General features: G+C 38.3%; 2 protein-coding genes across 2 annotated transcripts; one reads left to right on the top strand and one right to left on the bottom strand.

Annotated features, from left to right (window-relative positions):
- The first annotated feature begins 479 nt into the window (after positions 1-479).
- LOC146458907 (ethanolaminephosphotransferase 1-like) lies at positions 480-12,977 on the top strand. Its single transcript, XM_085090176.1, has 9 exons — positions 480-679; positions 779-847; positions 3,119-3,348; positions 4,388-4,610; positions 6,307-6,415; positions 7,406-7,454; positions 8,491-8,671; positions 9,273-9,455; positions 9,987-12,977. Exons 1-9 carry the CDS (start codon positions 542-544, stop codon positions 10,041-10,043), a joined length of 1,239 nt encoding a protein of 412 aa, XP_084946302.1. The 5' UTR covers positions 480-541; the 3' UTR covers positions 10,044-12,977.
- On the bottom strand, positions 12,686-21,644 carry LOC146458908 (sister chromatid cohesion protein DCC1-like). The gene is made up of 13 exons (XM_085090177.1): positions 21,613-21,644; positions 21,103-21,261; positions 20,243-20,373; positions 19,627-19,664; positions 18,803-18,958; positions 17,921-18,011; positions 17,219-17,357; positions 17,080-17,141; positions 16,463-16,545; positions 16,184-16,261; positions 15,558-15,643; positions 14,987-15,049; positions 12,686-14,411 (listed from the first exon to the last, which is right to left on the bottom strand). Exons 1-13 carry the CDS (start codon positions 21,627-21,629, stop codon positions 14,303-14,305), a joined length of 1,212 nt encoding a protein of 403 aa, XP_084946303.1. The 5' UTR covers positions 21,630-21,644; the 3' UTR covers positions 12,686-14,302.
- Between the last annotated feature and the right edge of the window lie 741 nt (positions 21,645-22,385).

The raw sequence follows: 22,385 nt of genomic DNA on the forward strand, positions 1-22,385 counted from the left end.
GGCGGAGGTGACGAGCTTGATAGAACAAACAACAAAAGCTAGAATAACTGAAATATATTTGTTTTTTTAAAAAAACCGTCAGGGGCCTGAAGCAAGCTGAGGGTCCAAGAAAGAAAGAGAAATAGAGAGTTCGGGATCGCGGGAGCAAGTAGGTAATGGGCTCCTGATGAAGGTCTCATCCGCCACATGCACAATGCGCACGCTGCGCACACTGCGCGCGTGGCCCTCACACTGCGAAAAAAGCTTCGAAGGGGAACTGATTTGCTTTCTTTTTTTATAAACACGCGCGAAAATCTAATGCTCTTACACTTTCCTTCACTAATACTTCAAATTTTCCAAAATTTTGTCTCACAAACAAAATTTCTTCGTAGAGTACACGCGTGGTGGAGGTACTTCGAGTGACCACGCGCGACAAAAGTGGCGTGATAAGGCGTCATTTTTGAATGACCAGTCCCCAGTGTCGTCCCAGTGTCCAACGCGGTAAGCACATTGGATTACCGCATTTACACACTTTTTTCGCCCGTAAGCCCGCCGGGCAGATATGCCGCCCGATTCAAAAGAGCTGTCCTCTGGGAAGGACAAGTCGTCTTCTTTTCATAGACTGCATACTACAGACTTCGAACGGATGAAGGGCATGTATCTTACGCTTGAAGAGTTAAGAGGATTTGACAAGTACAAGGTAAGCTCAAGCGCTCATCGCACGTCAACGCACAATTCGATTGCCGCAATTTAGTTGTTTGTAGCAATCTTCCAGCTTAACGTTTTGATCTTTCTTTAGTACAAATCTGAGGATACATCACCCATATCAAAGTACATAACGCACCCTTTCTGGAATTTCGTTGTGGAGGTGAGTATTTGTGGGGAAAGTGAAGAAGCTGTTGTGGTAAATTACGAGTTTGATCCTTTTGTTGTCTTGCTTAATTATTTGATTTTATATGGACATCGATAAGCAGCCAGGACTAATTAAGTTGTTCATGATACTGATTTAGAGAAAGCTCTTTTATTGATTATTTTGAAGTAGTCATCAGGCGAGAGCTTTCCAAGTAAAGTGAACTTTGGTACACCGTGAATCCGGTGCTGATCTGACTCCTTAGGGGAGTGGCATGTTATATTGTTGATCCCGAGAGGGTTGGGCCCGGGTGTGGAACGATCATGTCGCTGTTGAAACGAGAAATTTAAGGGCTGTTTACATGGAGGGAGGAAGATCCTAGCACTAGGAAGATCCTAGAAGGGGGATCAACTCTTCGTTTGGTTTATATGCAGAAATTTCGGTCGGAGTGGTTACCAAGTGGAGAAGGAAAAGAAGAAAAATTGTCGGCCTTTAGCAGCTGAACGCTTGGCTGTCGCCTTATTTGTTCTTTTTGTCCCTAGTACAAGGATCTTCCGAGCGAAGGCAGTTTACATGGAGCTAGGATCTTCCTAGTACTAGGATCTTCCTATCTCTCAGCTAGGAAGATCCTATCTCTAGGAAGATCCTAGCTCTAGGGCCAAATACAACTTTTTGCATGTAAACTGAATACGGAAAACATATGGTGCTAGGATGATCCGCCTTCTAGGATCTTCCTAGTGCTAGGATCTTCCTCCCTCCATGTAAACAGCCCCTTATTAAGATGATCTGTCCTTGAGTCAGGACAGTAGACTGTTATGACATTTAAATTAATAGGGGAGATAATGCCCCAGTTCACATATATGACACAAGCACAAGCACATTTAGCCCAAAAGATATTCACACATAACTTAATTAAATGCAAACGCAAGCACGGGGACTGCCTTGGACGCACATATTTGGAGGGGTTGTCCAGTATGGCAACGCCGTGCTTCACTTGCTTGCAGTTGTCATAGCAATGTTTACATACGAAACAAATGCTGTCAGGAGCACTTGCATCTGTATTTGCATAATCGTAGTTCGATCATATTTGTTTGCTTGTGCTTGCCCTTCTGTTTCTTCATTGCACGCGTAAAACAGGTGTGAAACCAACAGACACCTCTCTATGCGTATTCGCAAACATCTGTCCTGCGACGAAAACTGCAAAATCTTATGGAAACACCAGACTTTCCTTAAAGTTTCTCGGAATATTTCAGCTTTCATTATGATCCCTGAAACTGGAGCAACCACATGTTGTTTAAAATATCTCAAATTATGCTGTAAGTTGTTGTTTTTGCTTGCAGCTGAACAAATAACCTTCCTTAGACATCTTGGAAAAAATAATTTTATTTTGAAATTATGATGATTTGGAGGATGATTTCATTCAAACAGTTTTTTTTGAATGGAAGTGATGTGTCCAAAAAAGGACTTCGTTGATCAGAAGTTATATAATTACATTCATGTGAGTTCCAGTCAATTTTGTTTACATTGTCAGATCACCAGAAATTGCAATTGCTCATTTTATTCCAGTCCCCTCTTTAACATAACAACATAATATTTCATGTAAACTGTTTGTTCATATTGTCAATTTTCATCGAGCAGAACCAAAAAAAAAAAAAGTGGTAGATTTTCTAAATAGAAGAAAGACCCTTACAGTTATTTGTGCAACTTAAATAGTTGCGAAAAGAAGGCCTGAAAAAAAAAATCAGATTTAAATGGGATTCAAACCAACTGAGCTATCAAGCCAACTGGGAGCTGGTCATATTGTGAGTTCGTAATATACCTGTGAAGGATGAATGTGAACTTACAAAACATATTTTCTGATAGTGCTGGAGATGATTAGTTCATGTTACTCCGCTGCAGTTAGACTGAATGTTTATTAAACCTCAGTGTAAATTAAGCTAGCAGAACATGAAGCAGATAGATTTTCAAGCATTTCAAAAGACATCTGTGGTCAACAGACAAGTATTTTACAGTATTTAATATTACCCTTCAAGTCCAAAAATCAACGTGCATTAAATCACCTTACTGTTCTCGATATATTTCTTAGAGTACAAGCTAGTCTGGAGAATTTCTTTTAAGATCAAGACATTAGTAGGACTTTTTTGTTGATCATTTGCTTTATTCTCATAACCTGCATGTTGAAATTCAATGATGATCACTTTTGGGGCTTAAATTAAGGTTTATGCACATCACTACAAAGCAACTTCATGTTCAGCTTCCTTCAGTCCAGTTTCTCCATTTTATTTTCAGTTCTTTCCCAGATGGCTCGCTCCCAATGTTCTCACATTCAGTGGCTGGAGTCTTTTGCTGATGATTTACTTAGTCACCTGTTATTATGACCCTCATTTTACGGCTTCCTCTGGAATCGATGAGAGCAAGAGAGTGCCATCAGTGTGGTGGTTGATATTTGCTTTGGCGCACTTCACAGCTCATACTTTTGATGGTTGTGATGGCAAACAGGCTCGCAGAACAAACAGCAGGTGAGAAGACTTACACTGAATGAAACACATGAAACAGCCTAGAAACACAGGAAAGAGTAATTATGTTTGAAGAAGCCAGCACCAAGCTAACTTTAATTTAATTTGTGCTGAAGCTCAGCATTAATTTTGTTGAACTTGTGAAAGGCATTCAAAAACATAGAGAACTATAAAGAGGAGAAGTCAAACAGGGAAATGCCTTTTTGAAAATTTCTCAAAACAATGTTCTTTACTCTCGTATTGAAATATTTAGACTCGAAGTGATTTTTGGAAGCGCATGATACACGTGTAAAGATATTCCACCATCTTTTCAAAAAAGATGCAAGAAAACCATGACATGCACAGCATCTGTGCTATAAAACTACAGTCAAACCTTCCTGCGAGATCAAGCATGTTGTCTGACTATATTTATTTAGAGATTCCTCCTAAAGCAACCTTGTCTCCTGGGAGACCACCTTTCATCTTACTTACTTTGCATGGTCACTTATGAGAAGTTCTGCTATCATACCAGTTGGGAGAATTTAATTGTTCAAATATATTTGGTGCTCATTTCCGTTATTCTCATGCTGGTCATCCTCGGAGACATAGAGGCAGTTAGTCGGATGGAAGGGATTTTGGTGGGAGAAAGTCCACCATAAAAAAAAATTTCTCATGAGTGTTTCTTTTGCTGCAGTCATGTTTAAGTTTGCAACTTCCTTGACTTTGCTGAATATTTGTCTGAAACTCTCGTCAAGAATCTTTCCTTTCAATGGCCCATTCAACTGTAGCAATTGATGAGGAAAACAACTTCTTGTAAGAAGGCTTTAGAGTCACCCAGCTGGTCCTCTTCGTTGATTTTTCTGGCCAATCAAAAGCAGGGAATTCAAATGCTTCCGGAACTGGTTCGGTAAGAGTAATTGCCTAGGGGCTCTCTTGTTTTTACAATAAACTTTTGCCCATGAAAATCCTTTCCACCCAACTAACTGCTCCTGGGTCTCCGAGGACGCATGCTGGTCAGTTTTAGAGGTTAAAAGGTTAATCAAGTTCTTTATTGTATCCTTAGCTCTCCTCTGGGTGAATTGTTTGACCATGGACTGGATAGCTCAGCTGCTTTTCTGATTCCCATAAGTTTATTTTCATTGTTTGGTCACGGCCCGCACAGTGTTACTGTGTGGGAACTTTATTATATCATGTTGGCCTGTCTGTTGGGATTTTACGTGGCTCACTGGGAAAAATACAACACCGGGACTTTATTCCTGCCGTGGACCTACGATGCCAGTCAATTGGTAAGTTCTTCAATTGTTTTGCCGTACAGTCAAACCCTCTAAAATGAAAACCACCACAGCAAAGGTGAACACCTCTCTTAAGTGGACACACTGTCAAGGTCCTTATAGCCAAACACACACATTTTTAAATGAGATTTACTGACAGAGCAGTAAAAATTGACATAAATTGTTAAATGCACTTAAATGCAATTTAAAGGAGTTAACTACAAGAGCGCCAACAATGCCAGTGGTTAGAGGTGCATGCACAGTAGTGCGGCGTGACATTCATGTGGAGTATGTTTCAGCGGCACAAGGAGTTTCCAGCCAGCGTTGTGTGCCAAGAGTATTCTTCGTCTAGTTCTTCCCCTCCTTCCAGGCTCCCCCTTTGTTTTCTTTCCACTGATAATTCAGTATGATGGGTGCCTGTTTTCATTTCCTTTGCGTGGGGGCTCATGGTTGGGTTGCAGCATTATACATGTACCAGTCATGGGGGCGTTATTCAGTCTAGGGCCTGGCTGCCAAAAGTGGAAGACCTTTGATATTCCAGGCACCCAACCTACATTAAGCGATGCAGTTGTTACATGAGACTTGTTGTCAGTGATGTTCATGGCATGTTGTTTTCAATAGATCCACTAAAGTCATCAAAACCAACAGTTCTGTTGTAGCTAATAACCCACTGTCAATGTTATAGCTGTTTCTCCTTAGCATATTACAGCATTAAATGTCATTGGTTGACTGTACACATGAACGGTGTAATGCCAAACTGTTGCATAGTACAGCAGTGTTCTCAGTTGAACCCATAACACCTGTCATGGGTGTCACTAGTAAGTGTTACGGCTGTAAAGCGCTTCAATCAGTAGATCAAGTCATCTATCAAATGCAAATAAAAGAACAACTTTTGGAGCAAATGATTGAGTAAAGTACATTTACTGTCAGTTGCTTTTGCAATGTACCTTCTTGGGTTTGCCCCCAGACCTCCCTAGAGGCTTGAGCCCTACAGATCCAAGGCCATGTACCTCAGTGTTACTAACAGCAAAATAGCACAGCAACAGCTGTACCAAATGCTATTGAGAACCCTGTACAGCCCTTACTAGTGGCTTTATCAGCAGACATTGTCTAAGAAATGTCTAAGAAATGAAAGTGCAACAAACTGGTGTAAGGTTCACATTGCAGTTGGGTTGCGCGGTGTAGTCAGTAATTAGCTGGCAATTTTACAGCAGTGATCACTGAATAATGTCAAATTATTTTGTAACATAATGAATAAATGTTCAGCTAAGAACATATATTATTATTCTGGCCACTATTATGTCATTTCACCAAATAAGGTCAATGGAACCTGCAAAATACAAGCTTAGACCGACTGTAGTGTCCCGGTTTGATGGGTTTACAACAGAGCAAATACGGACAAAGACATTTCAGTGGCTTTCTGTGTTGTTTATGTCATTCGCACACGCCATATACTGATGACAGATAATGCCAGGTGTATTTCAACACTCTTACCAGAAAAGAGAACCCAAAATAGCAAAAAAATATTTGTAGTGGAAAAATAAATATCTTATTTGATGGTTTACATAATATTAAATGTGCGGACATCTTGTTCATTGCTTATATTCCTCCTCGCCTTTTAGGGGCTCAAAAAAATACTACGTAACTCTCATTTATTATATCTAAAACCATCGAATACGATATATTTACAGTATCACTGTCTATTTACTAGGCTATTGCATCTGTATACCTCTTTACATTCTACTATGGAGTGGATATGTGGAAAATTCAGTTGGCGGAGGGATTTCCTTTGTGCCATGTGTTCCGATGGACCGTATATGGTATGTATTTACATTCAAAATTCCATTTATTCTGACTTACATATTCTTTCAAAAATCTAGTGTTAAGTAATGATAAATAACTATGCACGAATAATCATTATCATAAAAATTGCTGTTTTTTAAAAAATGCCTCCAGTCAATACCCTCAGTTGAGTGATAACAAGCCATGGACCTTAGGTTCTGAAGACTCTTTAGAGGATTCTTGCAGTTTCTTATTTTAAAAAGTTCTCTTTAATCATTAGTAAACATGTTTCCAAAAGGTCTTCATAGCAGAAAACAAGTTATAATTTTGAAGAAAACACAACACAGTTTAATTTCAAAAGCATCTTTTAGCTGATAGCCATCATCATTTACAGACTAAGGTACAAAATTTAATTAGTGTAATAGTTGTCTATTTGTTTCAAATTATGTTCTGTAATTTATTTCGTAACTGACAAATTATGGCTGTCGTAATGGCTGCAACCAGTCTTCAAACTTAAAAAGAATTTAAGTTGTGGTTTAATTCCTTCAAAAGTATAATACAGTACTATCTTGTATGTTATCCGTGGAAAGAAGATGGATTTATCACATGAGGAAGATAAAAATGTGCTTCATTTCTCGAGATATGTCTAGAAATACACACTAATGAGGTCCATAAACTGTATGATAAACATCACAAGGTGTCCCCTACCCTAAGTTCTTACTAAAACACAAATAATTCTGTCAAACATGAAGTCATATAAAAATGACAAAAATGTCAGTCTTATGTAAATTACCCAAATTCAGGGTTAGGTGCATTTCTGGGCATAAGTGTAATGAGAACCAAGGAGGGGCAAAATTCTTAGTCTACATTGTAGATCAAGATAAGTCTCAAATTTAGTGTTACAGAAGCTGAAAACCAAGGATTGATTTAGTCAGTTTACGATGGTCAGTAGCAATATGGCTTGTATTCATTTGTAAGGAGTAAAAAGGTTTGTTGAGATTTTTTACTATATTTGGTTGCCATTGCAGCAACTTCTGTTGTCCTCACAGTTGGCATGGCGCTCTTCAACATGTACCAGTAAGTAGGACTGTATTACTGTTTACAGTTGGTATTATATTACATAATCACCATAAAGTTCTGAGAGGTCATTACCAATATTGAAAGTTAACAACTTTGTTATGTTCAGATTGAGCAGAAATTTACTATTACTACTTGCCTTACAATTGGGCTCGGAATTTCTTAACATGCAGTCATCAAATTTGAATAATACTGTCTGACAAGTAGGGGTTTCTACTGTCATGGGGCTGTTACCTGGGGAACCTTGAAACAAGAGGTCATCTAAAATTTGTAGGTTAAGCCAACAGAGTGCAAGGTGCAAATGTGTAGCCATTATCCTTTCATGTGCAAGAGTAGTAGTCTGAGCTAATATGAAAAATATTCTTAAGTCATTTATAATTGGTAATTAGAAAAGTAGAGTGAAAAAAAAAATAAAAAGTACCTGTGAATGTAGTGGAATTCATGTTCCACATTTTTCTTGAAGACATTTTTAAATGTGCTTTTATTTTTATAAAAGGGTAGTATCAGTTAGAATTTTTTTTAAAGAAGGTCGAGTTGCCATTTATTTGGAGCAAGTCCCTGTCCAGGTTTCAGGGGCTATGCTATACCAGATAAAAAGTAGATAATTTGTGAAATAGTCTTTCCTGCATTTTCAACTTCTTTTAATGGATGTTGCAACCCACTCACCCCCCCCTCCCCCCCCCCCTAAAAAAAAATCTAGCCATGTTCTTGAACTGAACGGCAGGGTTGTATTCTGTGTTCCACATACAAGAAAGTAGCTTTTACGTGATTTTGTCCACAGATTAGAATAGGCCATTTCCGAGTTGCTTTGTCCCTTGTTACAAAAGCAGTACTAAGTCCAAAGCTTTTCATGTGAAAATTAGTTTTGTTTGCATATATTAAATGAAAACTAATTTTCATACTAAAAACTATGCACGAAACCTCGCTTTCATGATGACGTTCAAAGCAACTCAGGATTGGCCTATTCATGGACACCTTTCAGGAATTTCAAACCAACTCAGGCAAGTTATTGTGTTTGCTAATTTTCTTCACCCAGGGCACACGTTTCTAAGGGAGGCCGCGGCTTATCATTCCTGGAGGGTATCCTTCCTATGCTGTCATTTTTTGCACTGATTTTTCTGTTCTGTGCCTGGGCTGTTTTATCTCCTGCTGGTATTCTTGACCTTCAGCCACGCCTGTTTTTCACAGCTACAGGAATTGTGTTCTCGAACATGACAGTAAGTTGTTATGAACATCATGTCTCTCTTCCTTCATTCTTTATGTATGCTTTGTGAAGTCTGGTATTAACAACAGTAATTATTTATCCCAGCCACAATCGTGGACAAAAGTGTTACTAAGAAGTGTTTAGCCGATCTACAAATTTGACCACCTCAGTGATGAATGTACGTCAACAACTCAACCCCCTCCCCCTCATCAACATTGGTCCATGGCTGAAAAAAAAAAAAAAAAGGTTTGTCATCATCTGACCTTCAAAGCAACATTGATTGAGGGGGAGGGGGAAGTGGAGGTTTGCTACTCTCCAGGCAGTGTTTTCCATGAGGGAGATTGAAATATATCTGCCAAATTTGCATTTTTCTTATTGAACAAGTTAAATTGTCCATGATTGCAGTTCCCAGATTCATTGCATGTACAAATCTTTCATCACTGCCAGTGTACACTGTGGGATAAAGATGGCAAACGAGCGAGTGATTGAGTGAGTGAGCCAGTAATCTGATAAAATACAATTGAAAATAACCTGATGCAAGCAGACTAGTGGACTTTTCAATACCAGTTCATTTTGAGGAATCTGTTAAGTTGTTTTGCTGTTGCTTTTTTCAGTGCCGTTTAATTGTGAGTACGATGAGCAGCCAGAGGTGTCAGCCATTCAATGTCATGTTGTATCCACTGTGTGTCCTCCTGATCATTGTGCCATTTGTGAAATCTGCTGAAGTTGAGGTTGCTCTTCTTGTCCTCTACACAGCTGGGGTAGCCATATTTCATGTTCATTATGGCATACTTTTGGTGAGTAATAAAATGTTTTGCAGATTTACAGCCAAACCAAAGTTTTTACTGAGACAAGCTTTGTCAACAGTTTTGAATTTGTCTTACTGAGAACTTGATGGAGTTGGCTGTACCACTAAAAATTCAATCTGCTGGTTGCTGGAGCAACTTATTGTGTTGTTACAATGTACAGGGATATCTTTGGCACCAATTCATGAGTGCAATCCCTCAAAAATCTGCCAACAGGCCTCAGCTGGTTTATCCTCAGAAGCTTTTTACTAGATTAAGGCCTGCCTGAACATAATTATATACCTGCCAACTCTCACACCATAGGCCTGAGTCTCATGCATGTGGGTTGAAAACTTTGATCTCACGCCCACTAATGCTTACAGTTCTTGTAGTGACTGAGAGAACAAAAATTCATATCTCTACCTATACTGAAGTGTCCACCTCCATCTCTTTGCTGTGAGTAATCAATAGGGTTCCTTTTAAACAACTTAAAAGTTGTTCAATATGAAAATGGGGCTCATCAAAGGTTATATTCTCTTTCAGGTGCAAGAACTATGCGATCACCTTAACATCAACTGTTTCTCAATCAAAAAATCTTGATGAAAGAACCTGTGTGACAAAACATCATCCACATTCAGGAAAAAAAACGTAACTCTGTATTTTCTGTTGATAAGACTTCAGGCATCTTAAGAACGGTAAAATTGAAGAACAGCTCCTACACAATTCCGTTAGCCAACTGTTGGCTGTCTCTTAACTGACAGTTTACCATTGCTGACAGATTTGTTGGGTAGCTGTTCTTTTAATTTTCCTGGAACCTTGTCCTGCAGTTACAGTGTTTTAGCCTTACATTTTGCTGTTTTTGTAGACCTGGACAAGAATAATTATCTTTTGCCAATATCAAATACCGCAATTGTGTTGCATACTTTTAAAACAATGTTGAGTAATAGTCTGGGTTTCATTCAGTTGGATACCAAGACCATTTTGCTCAAGAAAATGATTTATAGTACCTTACTCTGGTATTGTAAATAAGAAATACTTTAATGTTGTAATGTAGATCACACTCTGAGCTGAATAGGAAATTTCAGTTCATTGTTGTGCAAATTTAGTGTTTTTGTTGTGGTTTAAATTTGGTTTTGTTTTGAAAATTTTCAAACAAGTTCAGTTTTTAGTTTCCTTGGTCTCAGAAGGAATGATCGTAATCTGGAACAATTCAACTGACTTTAACCAAATTTAAACCACAACATATACATCTTCCTGCAATTCCCAATAGCAACCAGACCCTTGAAATTCCAATTTAGCTTCATGCATTTCTTTAAATTGTGGAGGCTTTGAGACCCCATCCGCCCTTGATTTTCCAATGTGCCTTTCCAGAAAAAATCCATACCCATGGAAGGTCATTGGAAATTCCTAGGGGGAGGGGGGTCTTAAAAGTCAAATTGTAGAAGCAAGGTATGAAGCCAAACTGGAATTTTTGGGGGGATGGGGATACAAAACAAAAACCCTTCCGTTGGGGGAGTATGGATATTTTTCTGGAACTCCACAATCCTTTCTGTCATGGCAAGAGTCGGGGGGGGGGGGGGGATGTTGTGGTTCAATTTATCCTAGTTTAATTAAATTTATTTTCCATTGTTTTGAACTCATTATCATAGATATACCATACCCAAGAACAATAGGAAGATAAAATTTAAATCAAAGGTTTTTTTGAACCACAACAGATGTTATCTGGGGCATTGAGACCCCTACCCTCCCTGGAATTTCCAATTCTTTCTGTGTGTGTGTTGGGGGGGGGGGGGGGTGGGTGGGGTACAGATATTTTCTGCAACCAGGTGCATTGTGGGTTTACTTTCTATCATTGACTCAATGCTTGTCATAAATTAAGCTGAATTCACTTTACATACAACTGTACATGAAGGAGCTTTATTACATCATCAATTGAAAAGTCATTGATTGCATTGTGAGGGATGCTTTCAGTAGATTTGATAAGTTAATGTAATTAATGGCTTGGATTTATTGGTAGCTTAAATATTTATTAAATTCTTCGTAAGATAAAAATGTGCTTTAAGCAGTAAAATCTAAATTGGGTATGGGGCTGTACATGTAGGACTGCAGTTTGGATTATTTTTTTGTTGCATTTACTGGGGAAAATCAGATGTATTAATGTTTTCACTTGACTGTTTTAAACTGTACATTTCAATAAAATACACACTGCAATTCAGAACCCATCTTACTAATGAATGGATTTTACTTTGCCAGCCATCAAAATCACAACAGCTAATTAATGGAGCCTTGAAAACTAAACTGAAAACAAAGTGGTTAAAATTAAAAATCCTGTTAACAATTCGGGAGATTTTTTCCCAAACCTTTTGAACTAACCTGTTTTTTGAGATACCCGTAAGATTAGTGATGGCCTTAGCTTGTAGAATGCAACAATTAGTTCAAAAATGTTTGTCCAGGTATTTTTAAGGTTAGTGTTAAACTCATAGTTCCTTTGTTGTTCAAGCAGCCAGTAACACGTGGCATGTTTTCTTTTACTGTCCATCAGTTTGCAAATGTACAAAACATTATTTCAGAGTGAAGTTAAATGGTGCAGGAGGAATGAGAAGAACTATCTGCTTGTTAGTTATTATTAACTGGTACTGTTATTTGTTGGTTGAATTTTAATTGGAAAGAGCACTTGCTGAAATAGTGAAATCGGTTCATCACAGAACTCCCATCACTAATGAAGAGATGCAAGTAAGAAATCTGTGTAAGAAAGCAATTTCCAAAACCTAGAGGATAAAATATAATTCACCGAGGTGAATTTAGAATTTCCCTGACATGATGCAACATTCCCTGACCTTGAAAAAAATATTTATTTTTTCCCTGACTTTTCCCAACTGTGAGATTTTTGTCCCACAGTTTTGACTTAGACTTGTCTTTAGCATTAGCTCAAAATCAGCTTTCAAAAACTACTTTTAATGAGTATTTGTGGATTAGCGTTAATCAGCTTCCAAACAACCGGGCCCAGGGTGTTAGTAATTTTCAAATTGGCAGATGGCAGCAAAGATCCTGGGACACACTGCCAAATAGTTAATGGTTGTGAAGTACTTTGTCACGACACTTGACTTTCGTCTTTACTACACTTTTTTCTGAGATCAAAATAATATGGCTGCCTGATGGATACTATATTTTGATCCCAGAAAACTGTAGGAAAGATGGAAATTAAAGTCCTCACGAGTCATGGAGTATTTTTCAACGCGTCCCAGGGTGTTCGCTGCCATCTGCCATTTGAATATTGCGAAGACCCTGCAGATGAGGTTAATACTCTCCAACTCCTGTCCATTATAACTGAGAATCCACAATAGTAGTGTCCAAAAGGCAAGAGTTTATTGTAGTAAAGATTAGAGGTATTGAGTAAAGCAGTGCTTTGTATACTTAACAGTTTTCTTATGCACAGTGGATTTGTGCTTATCGTGGTTTCATTTTTATTTCTTTCTAGAGCTGTACATTATTTTTAATCTGGTGTTCAAAATAAAGTACTTGTGATGAACATGATCATGTAGTGGTGTTTAAAAGTAGCCACTGTTTTCATCAGGATAACTATCTTACCTGAGATTTTTTGCCCGTGGCCTTTAATTTCTCTAGGAAACATTGCTCCAATGTTTTCTCCACTTATTTGCACTTCATTTTGTGATAAAAACAAATTTTGCCCATAATCATAGGCTGTTATTGCAATCGAAGCTTGAACCAATGGATAAAACATTGGGGCAATGTTTCCTGAACAAAGTGAATGCCACATGCAAAAACTCTCTGGTAAATCCAAGCCAAAACAACAAAAAGGGATCTTAAAAATGCACTACATAGGTCAGTTACGCACTAAGCTCTTCCATTGAAAGCAAACACAAAGATTTGATAGATTAAAAAAGACTACAAACGATTTATTATTCCATGACTATGCATTGAATATGAGATGATAAATAGTATGTAGCACTGAGTTGGCTATATAGAGTGGTTTTCAATTGAGTGTCGAAAGTAATTCGTGTTTGCTTTGGTTTTGCCAGTTACTACACTTTGTGATTGGTTAACAAAAGTCACGCCACTTTCTCAACCAACGGGAAGCCAAACAAAAACCAATTGTGTTTTGGTCACACACGTTTTCCCGCACTTGGAGCCGGTTACGTGTTTTTGCCTCTTATTCTGATTGGTTCATTGTGTTGTTTACTCGTCTGTTGTGATTGACTAGAGTAATTACTTTGGTTTTGGTTTTACAACACTCAATTGAAACCCACTCTAATCATCCAGCATCCAACAAGTGCAAGTGGACAATTTGAAGGCAACCAATCAGTGTGTGTGTGTTGTCTGACTTTGCAACAAATATTATCCCTGTTATTCAGTAGAGGATGGAGCCGGTTTCAATAGGTGTCATTCTGGAACATTACTCCTTGTCGTGTCTTCAGGCTTTGTGGAACCCTGAAGGCTTGTATTTGGAATTTTAGTGAATCTTCTGCAGGTGGACTACAATGGGAGCATATTCAAGATTCCACTTGGAAGAGTTGTCTACTTATGGCAGCAGGTAGTATTAATTTTAATATGTAGTTCAGACCACGACAACTGTCCTCTTTATGAGAAGGGTCTCCTTCAGTTGCTTTAAAAAGCTATTCACTGATTCTCTTACAGGTAAGGACAGGCTTAGGATCAGCATCTGCAACTGGTCAGCTCATAGAGGTGTAAGCCAAAGGGTGACCAGTTCAACAGTGGGCTAGAACTACAACCAGAACAGTCGATATAAAACTTGGACTGCAGACAATAGCAAGCAAGTGTAAGGTGACAGTTCCTGGACCGAGGTTAACTGTTCAGCAGAGCTCTGGTTCAAGAGCTTTTCATGTGAGTTTCTTAGAGTTGTAAACCTTAACTCCTGTTACGTCTGTTGATGACCGTGCAAACTTCATTAGAAGAGCATTTAAGGACTGCCCAGGTGCCACAAGATCTCTGAAAGGGAAAAAAAAAAACAACTTACTATTAAGCAATTCACACTCACCGACAAAGCCAGTGACAGCACAACAACATTCATTATACTCATCACATTCACATTCCCATAATTACCACCAGAATTACCCAACACTTGTTCCCAACAGGCCTCTAGCTCAGTCTGTAGAGCCACATTTGATCAAATCCAGAGGTCATAAGTGCGATTCCTGCTGAGGTTGGCTTTGGTGGCCAATTTTCCTTTAGTTATCAACTCTGTTGATAAACCAAACATTAGTTTCTACCCCAAACCAATGCAGTACCACGGTTTCTTTAGAAACTAACCCCCTTATCAAATTTTTTCTTTGCCTTGTGTGGTCTCCCATTTCCTTAGCAGGGCTAACGCTCAGCAGGAAATTCTTGGGGTTAACTTAGCACTTTAACATACACTGCAGAGGGAATTCTCTGATCCATCATCAATTGGAATGACAGTCCTACTCTGACATTAATAAATATTGGTGTTGACTAAGAAACAGCATTACAGGAATGGTCACGCTTGAACCCCATAAGTGTACATGAATCAATGTTTTTTCCCTTACTTTATGTATGGTTGTATCTCATCAAATGTCCACTTTGGTTGTACTTTAAATAGTTTCATAAACCTGCAAGGAATTTTAAACATGTAAACACATAAATTTCCTATCCAGTTAAGAACCCTCTCATTTAAAATAAAGAGGAATCTCTGGGGTCCCCCCCCCCCCCACCCCCACACTCCTCCACCACAACAACTACGTTTTCCTGTCCATTGAGCCCATTGGCCCAAAAACTATTTTGTGTGCACAATGTCCTAAATAAGGATAATTTCATTCTTCATTGGTTTTGAAAATCAAACTATTACATGTAAGTCTTCATCATTTCATGTTATATAAATGGTAAGTTTGTACTAAAAATTGGCACCAAGTCACTTTTTAAATTCAATACTTTTCTTGGAACATCACCCCAAATCATGTCCAGTAAATTCTGTCCAAGTGTTTGGGGAGCTTGACTGTAAAGTTCTGCAAAAACCTTTTGAACAAATACAGGACTGTGTCAGGTAGAGAAGATGTTTAGAAAATGTGACTTTTCTCATTTGTCGATTGCTTTTTTTATGACTACCTGCCTACACTGTACCTCAAAGCAGGATCATCTGGAAGGTCAGAGAAAGGAAAATGCCAGATGACTGGTGGGAGACTTTTCATGTCTGTCAGAGCTATACCCTGCAAATTAATATCAAAGATAAATATAACAAAATAATATTTACTCAGTAGATGAAGACAGCTAAAGGTCACTAATGGTCATGATCTGTAGATCTAAAGTGGTTGATGAAGTGACAAATTTAAACAGCATGAAGACTTAAAGAATAATTGGAAAGCCAAAAGGGGCATAATTTCACATTCTTTTGTTTCCTAACAGTAGTATACATCAAACAAAATGTTGAATGGTTTTTGCCACACTGCCTGAATACCTGTTTTCATATATTTTGCCGTTGAGGAAACATGTTGTGAGCCTGGGCCCCAAGTGGTAACAAGAGACAACAACAGTGTCTTAAAGCTGCCAAAAGCACTGCAGAAATGGACCTGGATAGTACGGCCAGTCATAAAAAAAAGCAGTTCAAAGCCTGAAGAAAAATATGGCTCTTACTGTATTTCCATGCTTTTTTGTTTTGTTTTTTTTTTGCAACAATATTTATTAATATTTATTGCAAAAAGTTACGCTTACTCATGACATACATGACAGTATAGAGATGATTCACTTACAGCTAAATGTTCCAATTTTGTGGTCATTCCTTCTGGAACACTTTGTTGCCAAGAATCCATAAATTCATGATAATTAAACTAAAAAAAAAGATCATAACATAGTTAATGTTAAGTAAGCAATCCAACAGATAGTCTGTGACACTGTACCTGCAGATTACTACAGTAAACCAGTATTTATAATAAGTAAAAAATTAACATTAAAAAAAATTCATAGACAAAATAATCAATCAATAATATTGAAAGTATGCATGTAATCAGCATATAGTATCTTGTTCTTACCCTCCCTGCTTGTCTCAGAAGATACTCAGCATAAAATTTGCATATTTTGTCTTCTGAGAGTCTGTAGTAAATGTTGTTTTCAACTAATGAAGGTAAAGAAGTATGTAAATATTGAATTATCTCAATGTTATAAACCAACCATTTTGAATGAAAATAAGCCATGTTTGTCATCACAGACTACAATATGACTAAAGATGTGAAAGTGCTAGGATTCATGAACTTATTAATAAATTATTTAAGATGCAAGGATGAAAAAGTTAACCTTTGGCTTCGCTCCCTGTACCAAGAATCATCTGAAGCATACATAGCAAGACATTGGCTCACGACCCTGCTGCTGCTGCTGTCGTTGTCAAAATACACATACACTGAACCCAACCCCCTGACCAGACATAAACACTGTTTACCCCTTCTCAAGAGATCCCCCTACAAATCAACACCATAGCCAGACATTCAGGGAGGCGAGCCAAGTGTTGTGAGCACTGAAGGAGTTAGTGTCAAGAAGCTCTGAAATGTAATTTTTAGTACTTGGTAGTCAATGACGAATGGAGGATATTTTGCAAACTACTTATAGCACAAAAAATACTTGCAGGTTGTAGTTTGCATATACTATCATTTACCTGATTCTGTATCCATGTTTGTTACCTCTCCATAACAATCAAGACAGTACTCGAGAATATTTCTGAAAAAGAAGACAAACTAAATTCTCTAAATTTGATCCAATTTCAAGTGAAGCTTAAGTTTGTAATCTTATATTACCTTGGCTCAAGTTCCTCCAGTATATCACAGCATTCCTTGGCTGGTACTGCTTCATAGCTCCAATCTTTCTCTTCCAGTAATGTCAGAATGCTCACCATGGCTCGTTCTTTGTAATCTGCATCAAGCAGTCGCCAGTGTCCTGAAGTTGCAAGATAATGACATGAACGTTTATGTCTGAAATGTGGACACACAGTGGTATGGTGGACAGTGCATTAGACTTTGATTGAATGGGGAAGCAGGGGTGGTGCAGTGGTGAGAGCACTCGCCTCCCACCAATGTGGCCCGGGTTTAATTCCTGGATTTGGCGTCATAATTATGTGGGTTGTTGAGTTTGTTGTTGGTTCTTGTCCTTGCTCCAAGAGGTTTTTGTCTTGGTATTCCAGGTTTCCCCTCTCCTCAAAAACCGTCATAATTTCCCCCCCCAAAAAAAAGACATATTTGATACCTAAAAAACCAGTATCACTAATCCTTTAACACGGGTGATGTTGACAGTAATACAATATTAATAAGAAACATTAACGATAGATTCCAGATTCAAATTATTTTGAGAGATGTTTGTTTTGTGGTGGGGGGGAAACCAGACAGCCAAGAGAAATGCCCCTCAAGCAAGCTAAGGATGGGAGCCAACAGTAAACTTGGGACTGAAACCCTCAAAGCTGTACCACCCTTGCTACCCTTTACTCCCACTCGTCAATGACTCACCGTCAATTTCTAGAGCCCCTATTTTGTTTAAAGCATCAAGAAGCTCTGCTTCACTTGCTTGCACTTTGGAAAGTAAATCTGAAAGAGTGTACTGAAAAGAAAACCAGGTATATTGGAACTTAGGGGAGGGGAAATATAGTTGAAAATAAAATGTTTCAAATACCACCAGTTGGTCTGCCAGCATGTAAAACAAGGTCAATTGATTGCAATGACCTTTGGTGTCCATAAATCTTATTTTTCTCAATTTCTTAAAATATTCACTACCCCTCCCACCCTTATTATTATACTCTTAGACTAAAAATCATGAATTCAAAATATTCTGAAACCTTTATGACTATGCAAGTGCACTATGAAGTTATGATGTGTGGAACATTGAGGAGGTAACAAAAAAAGGGGTAGCTTTTGGTGTATTTGTGGTTTAAATTTGATTTTTGGTTTGAAAATTTTCACTCCAGTTTAATTGTGTTCCACGTAGAAAGAACGCACTCCTAATTGCGTTTGGAGTTGAGATTGTATGGGACATTGAACGGATCAAGGGATCTTGGGAAGCATATCACCAACTTGGCAAAGGGGAGAGCGCCTGGGATCAAGATCATCAAACACACTCCCTACTCTTTGACTGTTGCTAGTTTTTGTTTTATATTTTGTTTTGTCTCAGATTCATTACTGAAACAAAGGAAATTAAAAATCACATTGGCTGAAAAAAATTTTAAACCAAAACATTTCCACCCCCTCCCTCCCCAACCCCACCTTCCTTCACATATCACCTCTAGTTTTAATGGTAACAAAAATAAAATTGTTTACATGTGTACTATTGTATAGTTTTGCAGAAAGTGGTCTTGAGAGTTTTCACAAAACTTATACTAACAGCAAGTAACCCACCAAGCTACTCCTTTTTGAAAGTTGATCTTCTGATTGGTCAAAGTTCAGTTCATTCTCTGGTCCCTTGTACAAATCCTCAGATAAGAGATACTTGAGCTTTTCCAGTCGTGGCCTCCTCTGTTTAACTTCAAAGTATGTTGTATGACAGCTAGAAACCTATTGAATGAACAATGGATGACAGCAATTTAATGTGCCGAGTATGGCTGTTGGGTGAGAGTTGTCCTTAACTACTATTCATGATTTCAACAAGTACCTCAGCAGAAATCACCTTCAGAGTCATGTTAACAATGTGTCACAAGTAAATTACTGTAAATTAAAAACTAGTAAGTAAACTGAACTTAATTGAAATTATACAAACTTAGATGAAAAGCTTACAGATTGTGGGCCATTATATGAAACAAATATCTTATAAGCAAACCAAACATATTTAAGAATCCCAACTGGGCGTGAGGCTAGTGAGTTGACTTTTTTCAGGACTGCTGAAAAGACAAATCCTGAGCAGATAACTGTATTTTACCTCAAGGCTGGTTAGACCTCTAGCAATAATAAGCCAAGAGGTATTGGTGTTCCAGATTACAAATCCAGAGCTCCAAGCACAAAGTTCACTGACTTATCTCCACAGGGTGGGTCAGTCCAGTTTCTTCATGATGTTGAAATGTATATCACCAAAAACAGTCTTTTAAAATTATGGAGTCAAGGGGGCATCTTTATGAGATCCCATTTGAATCCATTCTTAGTGAAATTTGATATTTAGAATATCACCTTTTTTGATCAGTAGGGTAAATACTTTTAAAAGAGACATTCACATCCAGGAGTGAACTCACCTCTCTATAAACCAATGGGGACAGCTCTGATTTGAATGCTACAAAGTAAAAGTTTATGAACAAGGTTATGACACCATAAAACAGAATTTATAATAAGACCACATGTCATATCTATGAAATCTTACTTCTTTCAATAAAGGTAGTTTGGAAAGAATGACACTGTGGCTTTCTTTTGTTTCATCATAATGCCTAACGACTCACAGGTTTACATGACAAAACAATAACTACACCCATTTGAGATCACCATTATGTCTTGCATGATTGTCTCCCTTTGCAGGACTATAAAATTTTACAGTGCAACAAACTCAACCGGGGCCACTGAAAAAACCGACACTTTGAAATGTTTTCGTTTTTGTTACAAACTACTAAAGCCAGACTCTTTTGTTGTAAACGTGACATGTGATTGGCTGATCAATGTTGGGTGGCCCCGGTTGAGTTCGTTCCACTGTAAATAGTGGTTGAATAAAGGGATTTTGAGGGCTATATAAAAGCTGCAAACCCGGATAGTATGATGGTTACCAAGATGATCTCAATCACCCTAAGTTTGAACATCAAGAAGTTTTGTAAGATGCACATTTTGTTTCCAAGGAGCTAAAAAAAATTAAGTGCTTCCAACCTTCATCCTTGGGCAAGGCACACTCTGGCACCAGAAGAAGGGAATTTGAAGTATCAGCCATTTTCAAGTCAAACGTCGCTTTATCAGTACATAGCACAGCTTCCTCTTGGTGATCACCTCTTATGGCCACACTACAAAAGGAAAGATCTAATGTTTAAACATCACTAACAGTGCAGTAGCTACAAGTTACTCTTACTGTACTTATCAATATTATTTAAGTCCAATGGAGAGGCCCTTGCTGCGCAGATGTCAGATGTACTGGAAACTGATCTAACCATTCACTCCTCCTCCCCTCTGAAATTTCCTGGGGCTTTGACCCCCCCCCCCCCCCACCCCACCCCTCTGGATTTCCAATTCCCTCCGTAGTGGGGGTATGGATATTTTCTGGAACAACACATATTGGTTTTCTGTGATGCAATTTCCTGCATTGGAAATTGAAACTTGCTTGCTATAAAAAATATATATATACAGTAAAGGAAGCAAAAGTTTCTTATTTAACAGATAAAACTTTTAAAAAATAAAACATAATCTGGCTTGCTAAATACCATCCAACAGGCATTGTTTATCATTTAATTTATACAAAACATTTCCCACCCAAAAGAGAGAACAATTTTTTTTGCTGTCGGTACCCTTGAAGATGCATCCGAGGGGGCCAAAATTTTGTCAGCTTCTTTATAAAAATTTCGTGACAGCCCTGATGACAGAAACCAACCTCCATAGGGGGGTTCAGAAAATTTTTGGAATGGCCCAATCTGTATGTTATCCAACAAGACATATATTTATTTTGATGTTCCCAGGCAGGTGGTTCTATATATCTCAAGCTACTTAATGAGAACAAAAAAAGGTTACTGGTCTCATACCTATTACCAGTATTAAGGGTGTCCAGTATACTGGGCGGCAATTCTAAGAGTTTATATTCATCATTGCTGGGGTTCAGTGAGAACTGCAGTACTTGTACCAAGCCTTTTCTGTTGACAAGGCCAGCAGCATCTGCCAATTTGTTGACTTCTTCCAGGGTTCTGTGGAAAGAATGTCAAAAGTTCAGTTATTCGTCAAAATAGATGAGCGATCAGCACATTTCAGGGGATTTGCGTCAGTGCCAACACACATATCCCTCTTATTTAATAACTATTTAAAGCTTCAATGTTCAAAACATGCTGTCAATAAGTCGTAATCAAGAAGAGTCAGAAGACAACGGAATTTCTAAATCGATGACTAATATAAACGATGTCCGGAAACAGCTTGAAATTCAGACAAAAAATACCGGTGCATTTCAAAGAGTTCAAAGGGTCTAAAGATTCATTGATTCAACTATAATGCATTGAGAATATGATAAAAATCACCCGTTATTTTCCTCTCTACAAATTTACCTTGAATGTTCCGCCATATTGCCGCGAAATTCCCGGGCTTTTTCCAATCGCACGAATACGAGGCTAGTTCCAGTCCCCTGCATTTTAAAATTCTCACATTTTCAGCATGGCTTCTAGGTGAGTATCATATTCGTTGTCTACAATATTTCTTTTCTTTCCTCTCCCCTCCCTTCCTTTCGTGTTGTGCTCTAGCCCTTTTTTCTTGTCTTATAGAGTGTTATAGTCACAACGAGTCTTATAGACCGTCATACTTAGCCATAACTATAAAAATCTTCGCATCCCCAAGAGTTTGAGACGTGTACGATCGATCGGGTGGAATTTTAATTTAGGTGGATTGTCTTGTAGTCTTTAGTTTGCCAAATCTTTGTTGCTTAGATTGAACAGGAATTCCCTGTAATATTTCCTCCTGATGGGAGATGTCCTTTGATGCAAACTTTACTGAATGCAAACCACATGACAGGTTCGATTACCGGCCTTTGTTCGGGACCCGAAGGAGCGACAGAAATCGAGCCTAGCTAACCGCATAAGCTTATCAAATGATTCCAACAGATGTCTGACATGTTCCTAGAGAGGGATTGATGCATATGGTAGGGGGATGTGCATCACAGGTTACATTTTGAAATTAGATGGTCACTCTATGAACCTACCAAGAGAGGGGGTGGGGGCATAAGCTGGGCATTTGCCCCTGCAATCTTCTATTCAAATGCCCCTTTGCAGGGCATTATATTTGTGGTTGTTCAAATGGGTCACTGAACATCTTTGAAAATTGGTTA

The sequence above is a fragment of the Pavona decussata genome, unplaced genomic scaffold (assembly GCF_977016875.1).
Source record: "Pavona decussata unplaced genomic scaffold, jaPavDecu1.1 SCAFFOLD_225, whole genome shotgun sequence".
NCBI classification, from domain to species: Eukaryota; Metazoa; Cnidaria; class Anthozoa; order Scleractinia; family Agariciidae; genus Pavona; species Pavona decussata.

Bases quoted from the DNA above. Each gene is read 5' to 3' on its own strand.
- LOC146458907 (XM_085090176.1), top strand. From the start codon at position 542: ATGCCGCCCGATTCAAAAGAGCTGTCCTCTGGGAAGGACAAGTCGTCT. The intron at 3,349-4,387 runs GTGAGAAGACTT...TTGTATCCTTAG, and splicing joins GCTCGCAGAACAAACAGCAG to CTCTCCTCTGGGTGAATTGT. The intron at 6,416-7,405 runs GTATGTATTTAC...TTGCCATTGCAG, and splicing joins GTTCCGATGGACCGTATATG to CAACTTCTGTTGTCCTCACA.
- LOC146458908 (XM_085090177.1), bottom strand. The intron at 17,142-17,218 runs GTAATATAAGAT...CTTCTTTTTCAG, and splicing joins CTGGAGGAACTTGAGCCAAG to AAATATTCTCGAGTACTGTC. The intron at 16,262-16,462 runs GTAAGAACAAGA...CTTTTTTTTTAG, and splicing joins TTCTGAGACAAGCAGGGAGG to TTTAATTATCATGAATTTAT.